The sequence below is a fragment of the Capsella rubella genome, unplaced genomic scaffold (genome assembly GCF_000375325.1).
Source record: "Capsella rubella cultivar Monte Gargano unplaced genomic scaffold, Caprub1_0 scaffold_1, whole genome shotgun sequence".
Taxonomy (NCBI): domain Eukaryota; kingdom Viridiplantae; phylum Streptophyta; class Magnoliopsida; order Brassicales; family Brassicaceae; genus Capsella; species Capsella rubella.
In genome coordinates, this window is record NW_006238923.1 from 11473841 (window position 1) to 11485967 (window position 12127).

Below are 12127 nucleotides of genomic sequence, written 5' to 3' on the forward strand. Positions count from 1 at the left end.
CAAAAATATTAATTTCCGACAATCGCACCATAAGATAATCAAGCTAAACAAACCATCTTCATTCTTTTACTTTGGATGTTTGTTTCTTTCTCACATATTCATGTATATTTAATATATTTTCAAAAGTATGTAATTTTTTAACAAAATAAACTTTTTGTTATATAATTATCAAACCAATTTGTAAGACATTCTTGTAAGAATAATGATCCTTATATTTAGTTTGTGATTCAACATGTAATAATACAAAGAACATTATAATTTGTTTTAACTTTGAATTTTATACTTGATTTCCTATCTAAAAAACAATTTGATATTCCATTTTCTATCTATTATATATACTACAAGGATGAAAAATATAATTAAACCTAGAAATATAACTTAAATTAAGAGGAATATAAAAAGAGATTAAAAATAAAATTATTTTTTGGGAATTTTTAAGGTTTCACTCTCTCCTTATTGGTCCATTTAGCATTTATTTTTTAATTATAATATTTATTTTTAATAAAACCAAATATCTAACACATTTAGTCATATACTTTAATTCATACTTGAAATCCACACTTTACTATTAAATTGTAACTTAAATTATATAACCTTTCAATTGACTATTTGTTTCCTCCATTTAACTTCAATTAACCCACTATAAAATATAATTATAACTCTTCTGATTTAATTATTTTAGAATTGTAACTTACATCATATTTTATCCTATAAATACTCATTTTTACATCCTCCTCCACCATATCTGATATTCTCAATATTTTCTTTGTTTAATTTTTAATGTTCTTGCATGGGTTGAAAGCTCAATTAAGATATCATTGTAAGAGCTTGATTATATATTTGGTTAAAACTTTTGTTTTCAATTATATTTCTTCTTTATTTTATGTACTTCTTCATTTTTTCATTGTTTTTATACTATTAAATGTATAATACATATGTATAATAATATTTTATGGCTATAAGGAAATTACTTTATCGATGGGATTAAAAAATATTGATTTCTGACCATCGCACCATAAGAAAATCAAGTTAAATAAACTATTTTCATTGTTTTACTTTATATGTTTTCTTTCTCACATATTCATGTCTGTATATTTATTTTATTTTCAAAGTATGTAATTATTTTAACAAAATAATTTTTTGTTATATTCAAACCATTTTGTAAGACATTGAAATAAATAAAATTTTATACACAAATAAAGGTAATTTTTGTGTATATTTATAAGTTTACACACATATTTGGATAAATTTCAACATTTTTAGTGGTTGTTTTGATAAAGTTTGAAAAGGTGGTAAATTTAAAAAGTGGTATTTTTAAAGGGGTATTTTTAAAATTCTCCCAATATCATTCCTATTTTTATCATTAAAAATATTATTGTTTTATCAAAAAATACTTAAACGTACTAAAGAAAATTACTATCAAAATTGATTAATTGAACAATTAATCAACGAATAAATTCAAAAGATATGGATGTATGCTTCTATTGTATGATTTAAATAAATAAAATGTAAAAATTTCATAAGCATTAAAATTTATTTAATCTATTTTTATAAGTTATAAATAAATTAAAATAATTAAATAAATATACAACAATCCGCGCATATGCGCGGGGCATTACCTAGTGTATATATATAAGTAAGGTTTCACTCTCTCCTTATTGGTCCATTTAGTATTTACTTTCTAAATTCTAATATTTATTTTAATTAAACTATATATCTAACACACTTAATTATATACTTTAATTCATACTTTAAATCCACACTTTACTACTAAATTGTAACTGAAATAATATAAATTGTGAATTGACTTTTTGTTTAATTTTCTTTGTTTTATTTTTTAATGTTCTTGCATGGGTTGAAAACTCAATTAAGATATCATTGTAAGAGCTTGATGATGTCTCCTCATCGATCTCACAGCCAAATCCAAAATACCTTTCACACGATACATTATATATTTGGTTTAACTATACCTTTCACACGATACATTATATACATTTCAATAGAAGTAAAAAAATAGTAATAGTTATGAACTATACCAAGATGATTGAAAAACCAGATGTTTGGCCCTGCTTTAATGCAAAATATGAAGATTTCAAAGTTTTAAACCCCTCTTTTCCCTCTTTTCTAAGTTTTTATTTTGTCAAAAAGGCGTCCGCTTGATTTTTTCAATTCAATAAAAGCTCTATCACTTTTTTTTGGTAATATTAGTAGATAGCCAAATTATGGAGAAAATTAACAAACTAGCTATACAACTATTTTTAATGCGAAAATAGTTATGGATCCACATTTTAGATGAAATAACAAGACATAAACATAATCATCATCTTTCTGATTTAGTGTTGGATATAACTCATATAAGGAAGGAATGAGATCATTTTTTCGTGAAATTTTTAAAAATAGCATGTAACATATAAACTTCATATGTTATATATACTTATATTAAACTGAATAAGATGTTAATTGTCAAAATAGTGTGCTTTACAAAAAAGACATGTTCTATATAGGAAAAAAATGAAATCTAATAATATGCTGTTTTGGAAGAAATCACATATAATCTTTTTGTTACAAAGTTGGGCCCATAGGCCCATTAAGTAAAGAACCATCTGATTTATCATCTCGGTGGTTCTTCGCTTAAACCCTAGTCTAGTCATTTCTGAGACTCTGACCTTCACTTAGAGCTTCACTTCAATGGCGAAAACCCTAGCTCGCTCCACCGCGTCACGCATCACCAAACGCTTCTTCTCCACCTCCGGAGCCACCGCTCCTTCTCCTTCTTACCTCCTCTCCCGTCGTTCAACCGCAGCGATCTCCCATGCCGTCGGATTCGTCTCCTCCTTGAACCGTTTCACTACTGTTCGAACTCGCATGGACCGGTCCGGTGGATCGTACTCTCCGCTCAAATCCGGTTCGAATTTCAGCGATCGACCACCCACTGAGATGGCGCCGTTGTTTCCCGGCTGCGATTATGAGCATTGGCTGATTGTAATGGACAAACCTGGAGGCGAAAACGCGACGAAGCAGCAAATGATTGATTGCTATGTTCAAACCCTAGCTAAAATTCTCGGAAGGTTAGGGCTTTTTTCAATTTTCAATGGTTTTAGTATATGGTGATGAAGAAGAAGAAGCATTTGAGGTTAACGTAATGATTTGTTGTTGTTTTATTAGTGAGGAAGAAGCTAAGAAGAAGATATATAATGTATCGTGTGAAAGGTATTTTGGATTTGGCTGTGCGATCGATGAGGAGACGTCAAATAAACTCGAAGGTAATGTTTCTGGAACACGTTTTGATCTGTGTTTAGAACAGGAGCGATGTTTATGAATGGTTCTTGATTCTTGTGTGTGTTTCTTCAGGACTTCCTGGTGTTCTCTTCATTCTACCAGATTCTTATGTTGATCAAGAACACCAAGATTACGGAGGTGAGTTTATGTTAAAACAAATAGGTGTTAGGTGTTCTGTCCTGTGTCGTAATCTACCAAGACTAACCTTAGAACTAGGACTTGGTTTTAGCGTCAAAATCTGATTTTGTTAATGTTAACACTGTGGAAGTAGGATTCAGTTCCTGCAGTCAACTAGATATCAGAATCTTGTTTTGTGACACCTTTGTGTTTTACATGAACTGTTGAACTAGACATCACAATCATGTTTTGTGCCAGCTGTGTGTGTGTTCACTGTATAACATTATGATTTCAACCTTATATGTCATATTTGACAATGAGCTTCAGTCTATTTGTTTGAAAGAGTAGCTGTTTGTTTGATAGATGAAGCTGGTTGTGAAGCTTGAGGTTTAAATCTTTAAACTAGAGTCTCTGTTTGATGGTATTTCTATGTTTTTTTAACAGAGATGAAACCGCTTTAAAGTTATAACTTAAGAAAAGCTCACTTTGTAATCAAACTCTTCTTGTACGTGTATTGCAGCTGAGCTATTTGTCAATGGAGAAATAGTCCAACGTCCTCCAGAGAGACAGAGAAAGATCACGGAGCTAACGACACAGAGAAGCTCCGATAAACCAAAGTACCACGACAGGACCAGATACGCCCGAAGGAGAGAGAACATGCGTTGAAATTGTATCAAAGATCTGATATCAGTGTCCAATGAGCTTGTTTCCTATTTCTAGCTTTCATCATGTAATGGTTTTGTAGCTTTGAGTTTGGACCTGGATTGGAACTGTTACTGGCATATACATATTTATTTTGCCTTTCGAAAGATGTCTCTGTATCCAAGGTGAACCTAACTCCTTCGTAATTAGTGAACAATTTTTCAATTAATTTTCTAAACCAGACTGAGAAGTTTAAACCGTCGTTAACCGGTTTCGTTATCTAGCCTATAAATTATAAAACACTCCTCCCACTCAAGAATCTGCTTTAGGGTTAGCCGTACGCCGTTTACAGAGTTGCTCACTTCCATGGCGATTACGAATTCGTGGAGGAAGAAATCGGAAGTGGTAAAATATTGTAATTGTTCTTCGTGCTTGTAATTAATTACCTTAGAGATTTTGATAATCGGGTTTAACTTTATTGAGTTTAGCGATTTTCAGGCTTCATTTTGTTGAGATTCTTATAATAACCTCATGAATGTGTTTTGGAGCTCTTTATAGAGAGTAAAGAATGAGAATAGAGACTCTTTAAGTTGGCTGGTTCCTCTTAATACTAGATCATAGTCAATGTGATAAATGGTAAGCTAGAGAAAACATTAGTGATATGCAAAAGAGTGAAGTGGATTCTTGGCTTTAGTATACCTTATGGTGGTACACTGTCTTCTTGGGTTAGGGATTTGAGAAAGTGAGCCCTTTTCCTGAAGTGAAGGGGGGTAATAACTAAATAAATCCCATGCATCTTCCACCTTACCCAGCCTTGAACATTGGAAGGCTAGTAAAATGGAAGATGCTTGGGATTTGTTTTGTAGTCTCTCTTTCTACATAGTGTTGGCTAATGTTACAACTTACAACATACACCAGGTTTTAGTAGGAATAGATTCTTTTAAAGCATGAAATATTTGAGGCTTTAAGTGAGACTTTACTCCCACTTCATGTTGTTGAAGACCAAGTGATCAACCAAAGTCTGGGGTATCTGACCTTATCTTGAAACTTCTCCAAATACATAGATGGTTGTAGATAGTCAAAAGCTTTGTGTTAGGCCTTATCTTGTTGTTGTTGAGTTTGAAATTTCATGTATTCTCTAATGTATTTTGATGATTATTGTTGGAAAAAGTAGATAGAATTTGTGATAAGCTAAACAAACCAAAGCTTATGTACATCTCTCTAAACCTTTTCTAACAAGCTTTTTTTCTTACTCTACAGTAACTCCTCTTTGGATTAAGCCTAGAGAATATCACTTAGTACCCATGTTCTATACCTGCTATATTGCTCTTGCTCTCTCTAACTACTAAAGATTTTTGGAAAATGTTGAAACTTGGTTGACTTGGTATGATTCTCTAGTTCTTGTAAACAAAGTTGGTTTCGAAATGAAGTGACTTATGATGATAACTCTCAATTGCTGATAGGGATTTTATTACGCTTCTGTTTAATTAATGACTCAACTACTTTTTGTCAGCCCTTTTTTTCAAAACAAAAATTTGGTCATAGTTATGTTTTACTCTGAATCTCGAGGTGGATAGATTTTGAGATGAAACAGGGTATTGGTCCATACCTTAATGGAAGCAGCAGACATGCATGCAATCACAAACTTCCATTTCTTAAGTTTCTTCTTCTCAACTCTCTACCATACCATGCATGTGTGTTATAATACCTGTATAAAAACATCTGCAAGCATCTACTAGAACAGAGAAGAACCCTTCCACATCTTTTGGCCAGTGTAAGAGAATGGAACACATCTACTACCATTTCCAACACTGGATCTTCTTCATAAGTCTTGGAATGTTGCTGTCTCTTGCTCTGTGTAAGTTCTTATCTATAGTATCTCTCTCTTCCTCTTTTCTTCTTCTAACATACACCAATTCTATATTCGAATCTTGTCGATCTTGCAGCTGCGAAGGCCAATGAGTTGGAAGGTTCTAATGATAGAAGAGCCACTGCTCTCAATACAAGAAGCTTCATTTCCATTTCCAAAAACCGCACAGTCCTTTCTAGAAAGCTTCTGCTCTCTCCTGGTACTTCATAGACACTGTTTGGCTTAATATATCCGTTATGATCAGTCTCTGTTATAAGAACCCTAAAGACTCATTTTCTGACAGTGTTGATCATATTTCCTTACATATCCATTAAGATTATTCTCTGTTTTTATGTTTTAGGAACCCAAAAAAGCACATTTTCTGACTTTGTTCATTACATTTCCTCATAGACACTGTTGGCTTCACATATCCGTTAAGATTAGTCTCTCTTTATATGTTTTAGATAACCCTAAAGACACATCTTTGAGACATTTCGAGCATATTTCATCATAGCACTGTTGGCGTCACATATCAATCTGTTTTTATGTAACAAGAACCTAAAAACACACATCTTCATTTACATTTTCAGACAATGGAGATGGGACAAACAGGATCGGACAAGACTGCTCAAAAGATGATATTGTACTCTTTCAAGGCTCGACAAACCCACTTCCAAGTGGAGTTCCTGCATTTACAGTTGAGATCTTCAACGCCTGTGTCTCGGATTGCAATATCGCAGAGATCCACGTCAGTTGTGGCTGGTTCAGCTCAGTTAGACTAGTTAACCCTAGAGTATTCAGGCGACTCTGCTATGATGATTGTCTTGTTAACGATGGTCAACCTCTTGGTCCTGGTCAGACACTCTCCTTTCAGTATGCTAACAGCTTCTCTTACCCTCTCTCTGTTTCTTCAGTCTCTTGCTTCTGATTCTAGAATCTAGATTAGTACCACCAAGTTTGGTAGTTTCCACAAGTTCGTATTCAAGACTTATGAGATATTTTTTTCGAACTGTGTTTCAATTTCATCAAACCAAGAATCTTGGAACTGATTTGTGTGTTTAACTCTTTGTAAGCCAGCTTGTATCCAGTTTTGTTGACAAACTAGTCTTAAATCTTAATAACAGATGCATGAAAAGAGATTTTTATGATATTTGAAATCAAGAAACACAATATTTTAAATTTATTATTCACGATTGAACAAAAATATATCATCAGTTTAGTTCGTATGGGACATCGAAAATCTCATCAAGACTAATACCATCAAGATCCGGACCAAACCCTCCACCAGGTTGAGTCATAGACGAGTATGTGAAGTTTGGTTGTGAATAATCAACTCCTGTTGATTGCAATGAGGAAGCACCATCACCATGCATATTTTGTGGTGAACCATTGAACCACGAAGTACTATTCGGTACAACGACCTGTTCATAGCCATTGCACTGTGACATAACTTCCGTAGGAGAATGAACCATCACGTGAGATTCATACTTATTATCAAACGGTTGTTGGAACTGTTCTACATTAGAACCTGATGATTCTTCGAGTAAGCAGCTTTGAAGATAACGCATATACAATGAGACATCAGGATCTTCTTGAGCCGCGCTTGGAGGAACCGATAAGGTCGGATCTTGTATAGTCTTGTGATGGATTTGAGGTACTAAACGCTCAAATGATTGAGGAGGACTCGTAAGTTGCTGAACAAGGCTTTTGAAGTCGTTCTTGTCTATGATGTATACTTGTGTCTGTTGCTGCTGTTGAGGTTGTGGTGGATGAGGAACCGTGTTTAGTTGGTCGAAGTTACTCTTCCGCATAGTCTTGCCAGTAGTATTCACTCTCGAGTAATCATTTTGTGGTCGATGATGATGATGATGATACATACTTTGTTTTTTTTGACAACAAGAAGAAACTGTCACTAAGAATTTCACACATGTATGTACATATATACAAATATCTCCTTTATCATATACATCATAATTGATAAGATTTTAAATTTTGCTGATTTTTTGCACTTTAGTTCTTGATTTATTTCAATAATAAAGATGCATTCATATTTAATACATGGATGTTTTCTATTTCAATGCAATGTATTTTCATGACATATATATATATATATAGATATAAAATATAGTGCTAATAATGAAATTATAAAAGTATCTACTTATTTTTATAAAAATAAATTTCTATTTTTCTCTCTTTTTTAACATTTTCTCCTATTTTTGTATTATTAGATTTTTTTAGTAAAACACTTTTCATACAAAATATAGAGATATCATGTAGAATATTTGTAGATTCATTCTAACCCCTAAAACTCTTATTTTATAGGATTTTCTGCATTTAATATCTTTTGTTGCAAATGATATTATTTTCAATACAAGAATTTGTTTCCATCTAACACCTAAATTTTTACTTTCTATATAAATTTTAACCACCGAAAAATCTTATCTTTTAAAAAAAAAATTATATATGAGTATCTTTCATGATATGAATTACATAACGTTGTGACAAAGTAGTTAACACTGACGTGGTGCAAACACTAGGTCCAGTGGAAGATGTGGGATTGCTATTTTTAGCTCATTTCATTGTACGAATGTAAAGAGCTTGAGCGATATTTCGAGATGAAGAATTTTGACCAAGTGACTTGTATGGAAACTGTATAAAAACTATTAAGCATATAGAGAACAATATTGTTCTTACAGCTCTGTTTCTCCTCTCTTTTATGAGCTCCGAAAGATTTCACCTTTCTTACTACAAGGACATTAACCTAAAGAGTATAGAGTGAAGAAGAGTTATCTATATCTTAGACTAGAGATTGGTAGAAGCCCATACGGTGATGATGGAAATACAAGACCAGGAGATGCAGGGGGTTGAGGAATAGTCCCTGGACCAAGAATTCCAGGTTGATCCATTGATGAGAATGTGGAGCCTCTTGGTGTAAGTGGAGGAGGATACTGAACTCCTGGTGATAACAGCGGATAAGGTGACCTAGGGGAGTGAAAATTTTGGAAATCGGTTGGAGACTGTAGACGATATTCGGACCTAGGAGAGGGTAATATCCCGCGCCCGTTGAATCGAGGAGAAGGAATACTATTATTACGCATTTGTTGAGGTGGACTGTTGAACCTAGGAGTGGGTAAAATGGGCTTGTCTCGTGCAGAACCATTGAACCGTGGCGAATGATGATTATGCGATTGCGGTGGTAAGGGGTGAGCCTGTGGCTGTGGTTGATATTCATGAGGCGGCTGTGCTTGGTTTCCATAAGGTCCTGAATCTCCTAGTGAGCTTTGAAGATAACGCACATACACCGAGACAGGGGATTCAGCTGTATTTGACAACAATTGTTCTCCATTACCCTTCATTGGTTGTGAACCGTGATTCATAGAAGGTCGCATTGGTTGTCTAGTAACTAACTCATTACTTGGTTGAGCCATAAACTGAGGAGGAACTTGGGGCCGGTTCATCTGTGTTAGAGCCGCTTGTCTAATCTTCTGCAACCGAGGATTCTGCCGAGGCTTTAGTGGATTCTGAGGAGGATGAGGTAAACTCTCACGCGATGGAGAACTCGCTAGCTGTTGAGGCCTTGCGGAAGCAATACCAATACCATTTGAGAAATTGGGTTGGTGTAAAGGACTCTTCTTTATGTTCCTCCCAATCTTATTCACACCTAACTGATCATTATGCCAAGGCCTATCCATCTCACAAACAGACTAAACTCACAAATTCTGATCTAAAACCACAATATCTGAACCTCAAGCTGGGAAACAGAGCAAGCAACACAAATAGGATCGGAGACTATCTTAAATCAGCCAAAGACTCAAACTTTCACAGCTTGAACCTTAAATTAGTGAATCTAGAGATCACCCTTTATCCCATTATGCAACTAAAACTAAATCAGTAAGTGTTCCCAACTCATAAGCATCTCTGAAATCGAACGCACTACTATCAAATTACGTTACTGTTCACCAAATCGATCAGACAAAAAAAAAATTAACGATGAGAAGAAATGCAAGCAAATTCAATCCTTTCGAATCCACACGATTCAGGTCAGGTCAGATCTCTCAGCTTTCCAGCAAACTCAGTGCAAAGAGAAAGACGAATTGAAGAACTAGACCTAATTTTTTTGATCAAATGAGAGAGTTTTGGATGGTTTATAAAATAAATAAAAAAGAAATGGGGTGAGAGAGGCTCGAACTCTCGACCTCAGGATCACTCAACTTTAGCTATGAGACCTACGCGCTAGCCAACTGCGCCACCACCCCAATTTGTTAGGTTAGTTCAGAAATATATTATCTAACTTCGTATAATGTCACAGTCAAATCTTTCTAGGAGAAAAGATGAAAGATGCGTCTTTTTTCATCAATTTTTTAGACAGAAGAACATAAAACAATCTCTCTCTTTCTCGTTCATAAGCTTCAAAGGCCAAAAGCACTCGAGCAAGCAGAGGAACCAAATAGTTGTTCAGCGAGGCACATAACAGTTGAAAAGGTATGACCTTTATGTATTTTGGTATTCGTTTTATATGATTTCTCTTCTCGTAGATCAATCACTGAGATTGGTTATTTAGGGGTTTTAGCCTGATAGCCTCTTAACCCAATCATCGAATGAATCTGAATAGAAGGGTCTTTGAGTATCGAACTTGAAAGCATAGAAAGAACAAAAAAACACAATCTTTCTTTTTATTGACTGTGTCGATTTGCTAATTTTATCGAATCTCTAATTCGGTCTTCCTCTAAGTGAAAAAAGCTTACATTTTTAGCTTTTGGGTTTAGTCTCTTATGGTTTTATAGAGTTAAGATTCGTCCTTTAAATGTATTACCTTTAGGGAATCCTGAAATCAGTTTTTTTTTTGTTTTGTTTGTTTGTCAGGGTTTTGAGTAAATGGGAATTGAAGGAGAGATGAGTTATGGTGGGATGCAAGATGGTTTGAGCATTGATGATAAAGAAGGGTTAATAGACAAAGATGAAGTGATGATTCGTCGAATGAAGAACCGAGAAAGACAACGTAGGTATAGAGCGAGGAAACGGATGAGGGAAGAAGCGGGTATCGATGAGAGTCTTTCATTTGAGACAATGGGACAGCATGAAGAAGGAGAAGAAGAGGAGCTAGAGTTTAATGGAGGTAGTGGTGGTTATGTAGACAACTTTGTGCGGCGTGTTTATTGCGATAGAGATTGGAAAAAAGAAGCTAGAAGAGCTCATTTGATTGTCAACAAGGCTCAAGATGGTTCTTGTGAGTTGGTTATAAGGAAGATAAGGCGGCATCAAAGAGATTGGAAAGCTGACGCTAGAAAGAAGAAAACTTGATCTTGAGGATTGTTAAGGTTGGTAGAGGATCTTTGCAAGGTGGTATGAGGAAGAGAATGCACAAACAAAGCAGATTTGAGATTACAAATCTTTTCAAATATTTCTATTTTTGTAAAAGTGGATATGATCAAGCAAAATGTAAGTGATTTGCTGTTTCTTGTCTGTGACTGTGAGTGTGTGTATTCGAAAGATCTATGTTAGTATACGAAGGTTTAATGTATGTTGTGTCTTATTAATTAGCCAACAGAAAACATTATCACACTGGTTTGAAGAGAGGAAGTGTGAAAGTAAACATAAGTGTTACGATGATGATATCCGAGTAAATTGAATACTGCAGATATTTATATAAACCCCAAATTTCTTGAGTACAATGCTTACGACAAGCTGCAAATTTCTTGGATCAAGTAATCTTCATTTGCTCATTGCCTCGTGCGCTGTACTCAGCATTCGTGTTAGTCCATAGCTCTCATACCGAAGTCTCTCATTCGAGAATCGGTATGTGTCCTTTGATGTTTAAACAATACATAAACGGTATTCGTTTATAATCTCTATACAAGCTACATAGTATGATTCCATCGAACTAGAGGTTTGTAGAAACTTAATAAGTTCAATATGTAAAAGAGAGTTTCTTGTAGTGTACATCTGAGAGAATCAGCAGAAGAAACAGATATAACATTGTCCCAACTTCTTACCTTGAACCAAACTTTGTTTCAAACTCTTCTTCGTAAAACCGAGTAAGAGTTCGAATTTAATCATCAAATGGATGGTTTGAAGACCCCTTTTCCTAAAATATCTTTCTCACTCACATGCCAAATCATAACTTTAACCACTCTTCTTGCTGCTAAACATGAAAAACTCTCCTCTTTTGGCGAGTCGATGATGTTTCTTGGTATGAAAGAAACAACATGATCGATCCACTCCAACGTATTCAATCAAAAC

General features: G+C 34.4%; 5 protein-coding genes and 1 non-coding gene across 6 annotated transcripts; 3 read left to right on the top strand and 3 right to left on the bottom strand.

The window, feature by feature from the left end:
• Positions 1-2653: 2653 nt before the first annotated feature.
• Positions 2654-4267, top strand: LOC17897187 (multiple organellar RNA editing factor 5, chloroplastic/mitochondrial). Its single transcript, XM_006303279.2, has 4 exons — positions 2654-3068; positions 3166-3263; positions 3352-3417; positions 3917-4267. Exons 1-4 carry the CDS (start codon positions 2689-2691, stop codon positions 4060-4062), a joined length of 690 nt encoding a protein of 229 aa, XP_006303341.1. The 5' UTR covers positions 2654-2688; the 3' UTR covers positions 4063-4267.
• A 1097-nt stretch (positions 4268-5364) lies between these two features.
• On the top strand, positions 5365-7035 carry LOC17899234 (TPD1 protein homolog 1). Its single transcript, XM_006305634.2, has 3 exons — positions 5365-5896; positions 5985-6107; positions 6478-7035. The coding sequence occupies exons 1-3, from the start codon at positions 5821-5823 to the stop codon at positions 6813-6815; spliced, it is 537 nt and encodes a 178-aa protein (XP_006305696.1). The 5' UTR covers positions 5365-5820; the 3' UTR covers positions 6816-7035.
• A 36-nt stretch (positions 7036-7071) lies between these two features.
• Positions 7072-7764, bottom strand: LOC17898913 (VQ motif-containing protein 5). The gene has a single exon (XM_006306340.2). It carries the CDS (start codon positions 7762-7764, stop codon positions 7099-7101), a length of 666 nt encoding a protein of 221 aa, XP_006306402.1. The 3' UTR covers positions 7072-7098.
• Positions 7765-8521: 757 nt separating this feature from the next.
• LOC17899682 (protein HAIKU1) lies at positions 8522-10012 on the bottom strand. The gene has a single exon (XM_006303491.2). It carries the CDS (start codon positions 9577-9579, stop codon positions 8674-8676), a length of 906 nt encoding a protein of 301 aa, XP_006303553.1. The 5' UTR covers positions 9580-10012; the 3' UTR covers positions 8522-8673.
• Positions 10013-10055: 43 nt separating this feature from the next.
• Positions 10056-10143, bottom strand: TRNAM-CAU. The gene is given in 2 exon segments: positions 10056-10091; positions 10106-10143. It is a non-coding gene; the product is annotated as a tRNA-Met (tRNA).
• Positions 10144-10245: 102 nt separating this feature from the next.
• On the top strand, positions 10246-11408 carry LOC17900693. The gene is made up of 2 exons (XM_006304233.2): positions 10246-10369; positions 10751-11408. Exon 2 carries the CDS (start codon positions 10763-10765, stop codon positions 11186-11188), a length of 426 nt encoding a protein of 141 aa, XP_006304295.1. The 5' UTR covers positions 10246-10369; positions 10751-10762; the 3' UTR covers positions 11189-11408.
• Positions 11409-12127: the final 719 nt, after the last annotated feature.

Bases quoted from the DNA above. Each gene is read 5' to 3' on its own strand.
- LOC17897187 (XM_006303279.2), top strand. From the start codon at position 2,689: ATGGCGAAAACCCTAGCTCGCTCCACCGCGTCACGCATCACCAAACGC. The intron at 3,069-3,165 runs GTTAGGGCTTTT...TTGTTTTATTAG, and splicing joins CTAGCTAAAATTCTCGGAAG to TGAGGAAGAAGCTAAGAAGA. The intron at 3,264-3,351 runs GTAATGTTTCTG...GTGTTTCTTCAG, and splicing joins GACGTCAAATAAACTCGAAG to GACTTCCTGGTGTTCTCTTC.
- LOC17899234 (XM_006305634.2), top strand. From the start codon at position 5,821: ATGGAACACATCTACTACCATTTCCAACACTGGATCTTCTTCATAAGT. The intron at 5,897-5,984 runs GTAAGTTCTTAT...TCGATCTTGCAG, and splicing joins GTTGCTGTCTCTTGCTCTGT to CTGCGAAGGCCAATGAGTTG. The intron at 6,108-6,477 runs GTACTTCATAGA...TTACATTTTCAG, and splicing joins AAAGCTTCTGCTCTCTCCTG to ACAATGGAGATGGGACAAAC.
- LOC17898913 (XM_006306340.2), bottom strand. From the start codon at position 7,764: ATGTATCATCATCATCATCATCGACCACAAAATGATTACTCGAGAGTG.
- LOC17899682 (XM_006303491.2), bottom strand. From the start codon at position 9,579: ATGGATAGGCCTTGGCATAATGATCAGTTAGGTGTGAATAAGATTGGG.
- LOC17900693 (XM_006304233.2), top strand. From the start codon at position 10,763: ATGGGAATTGAAGGAGAGATGAGTTATGGTGGGATGCAAGATGGTTTG.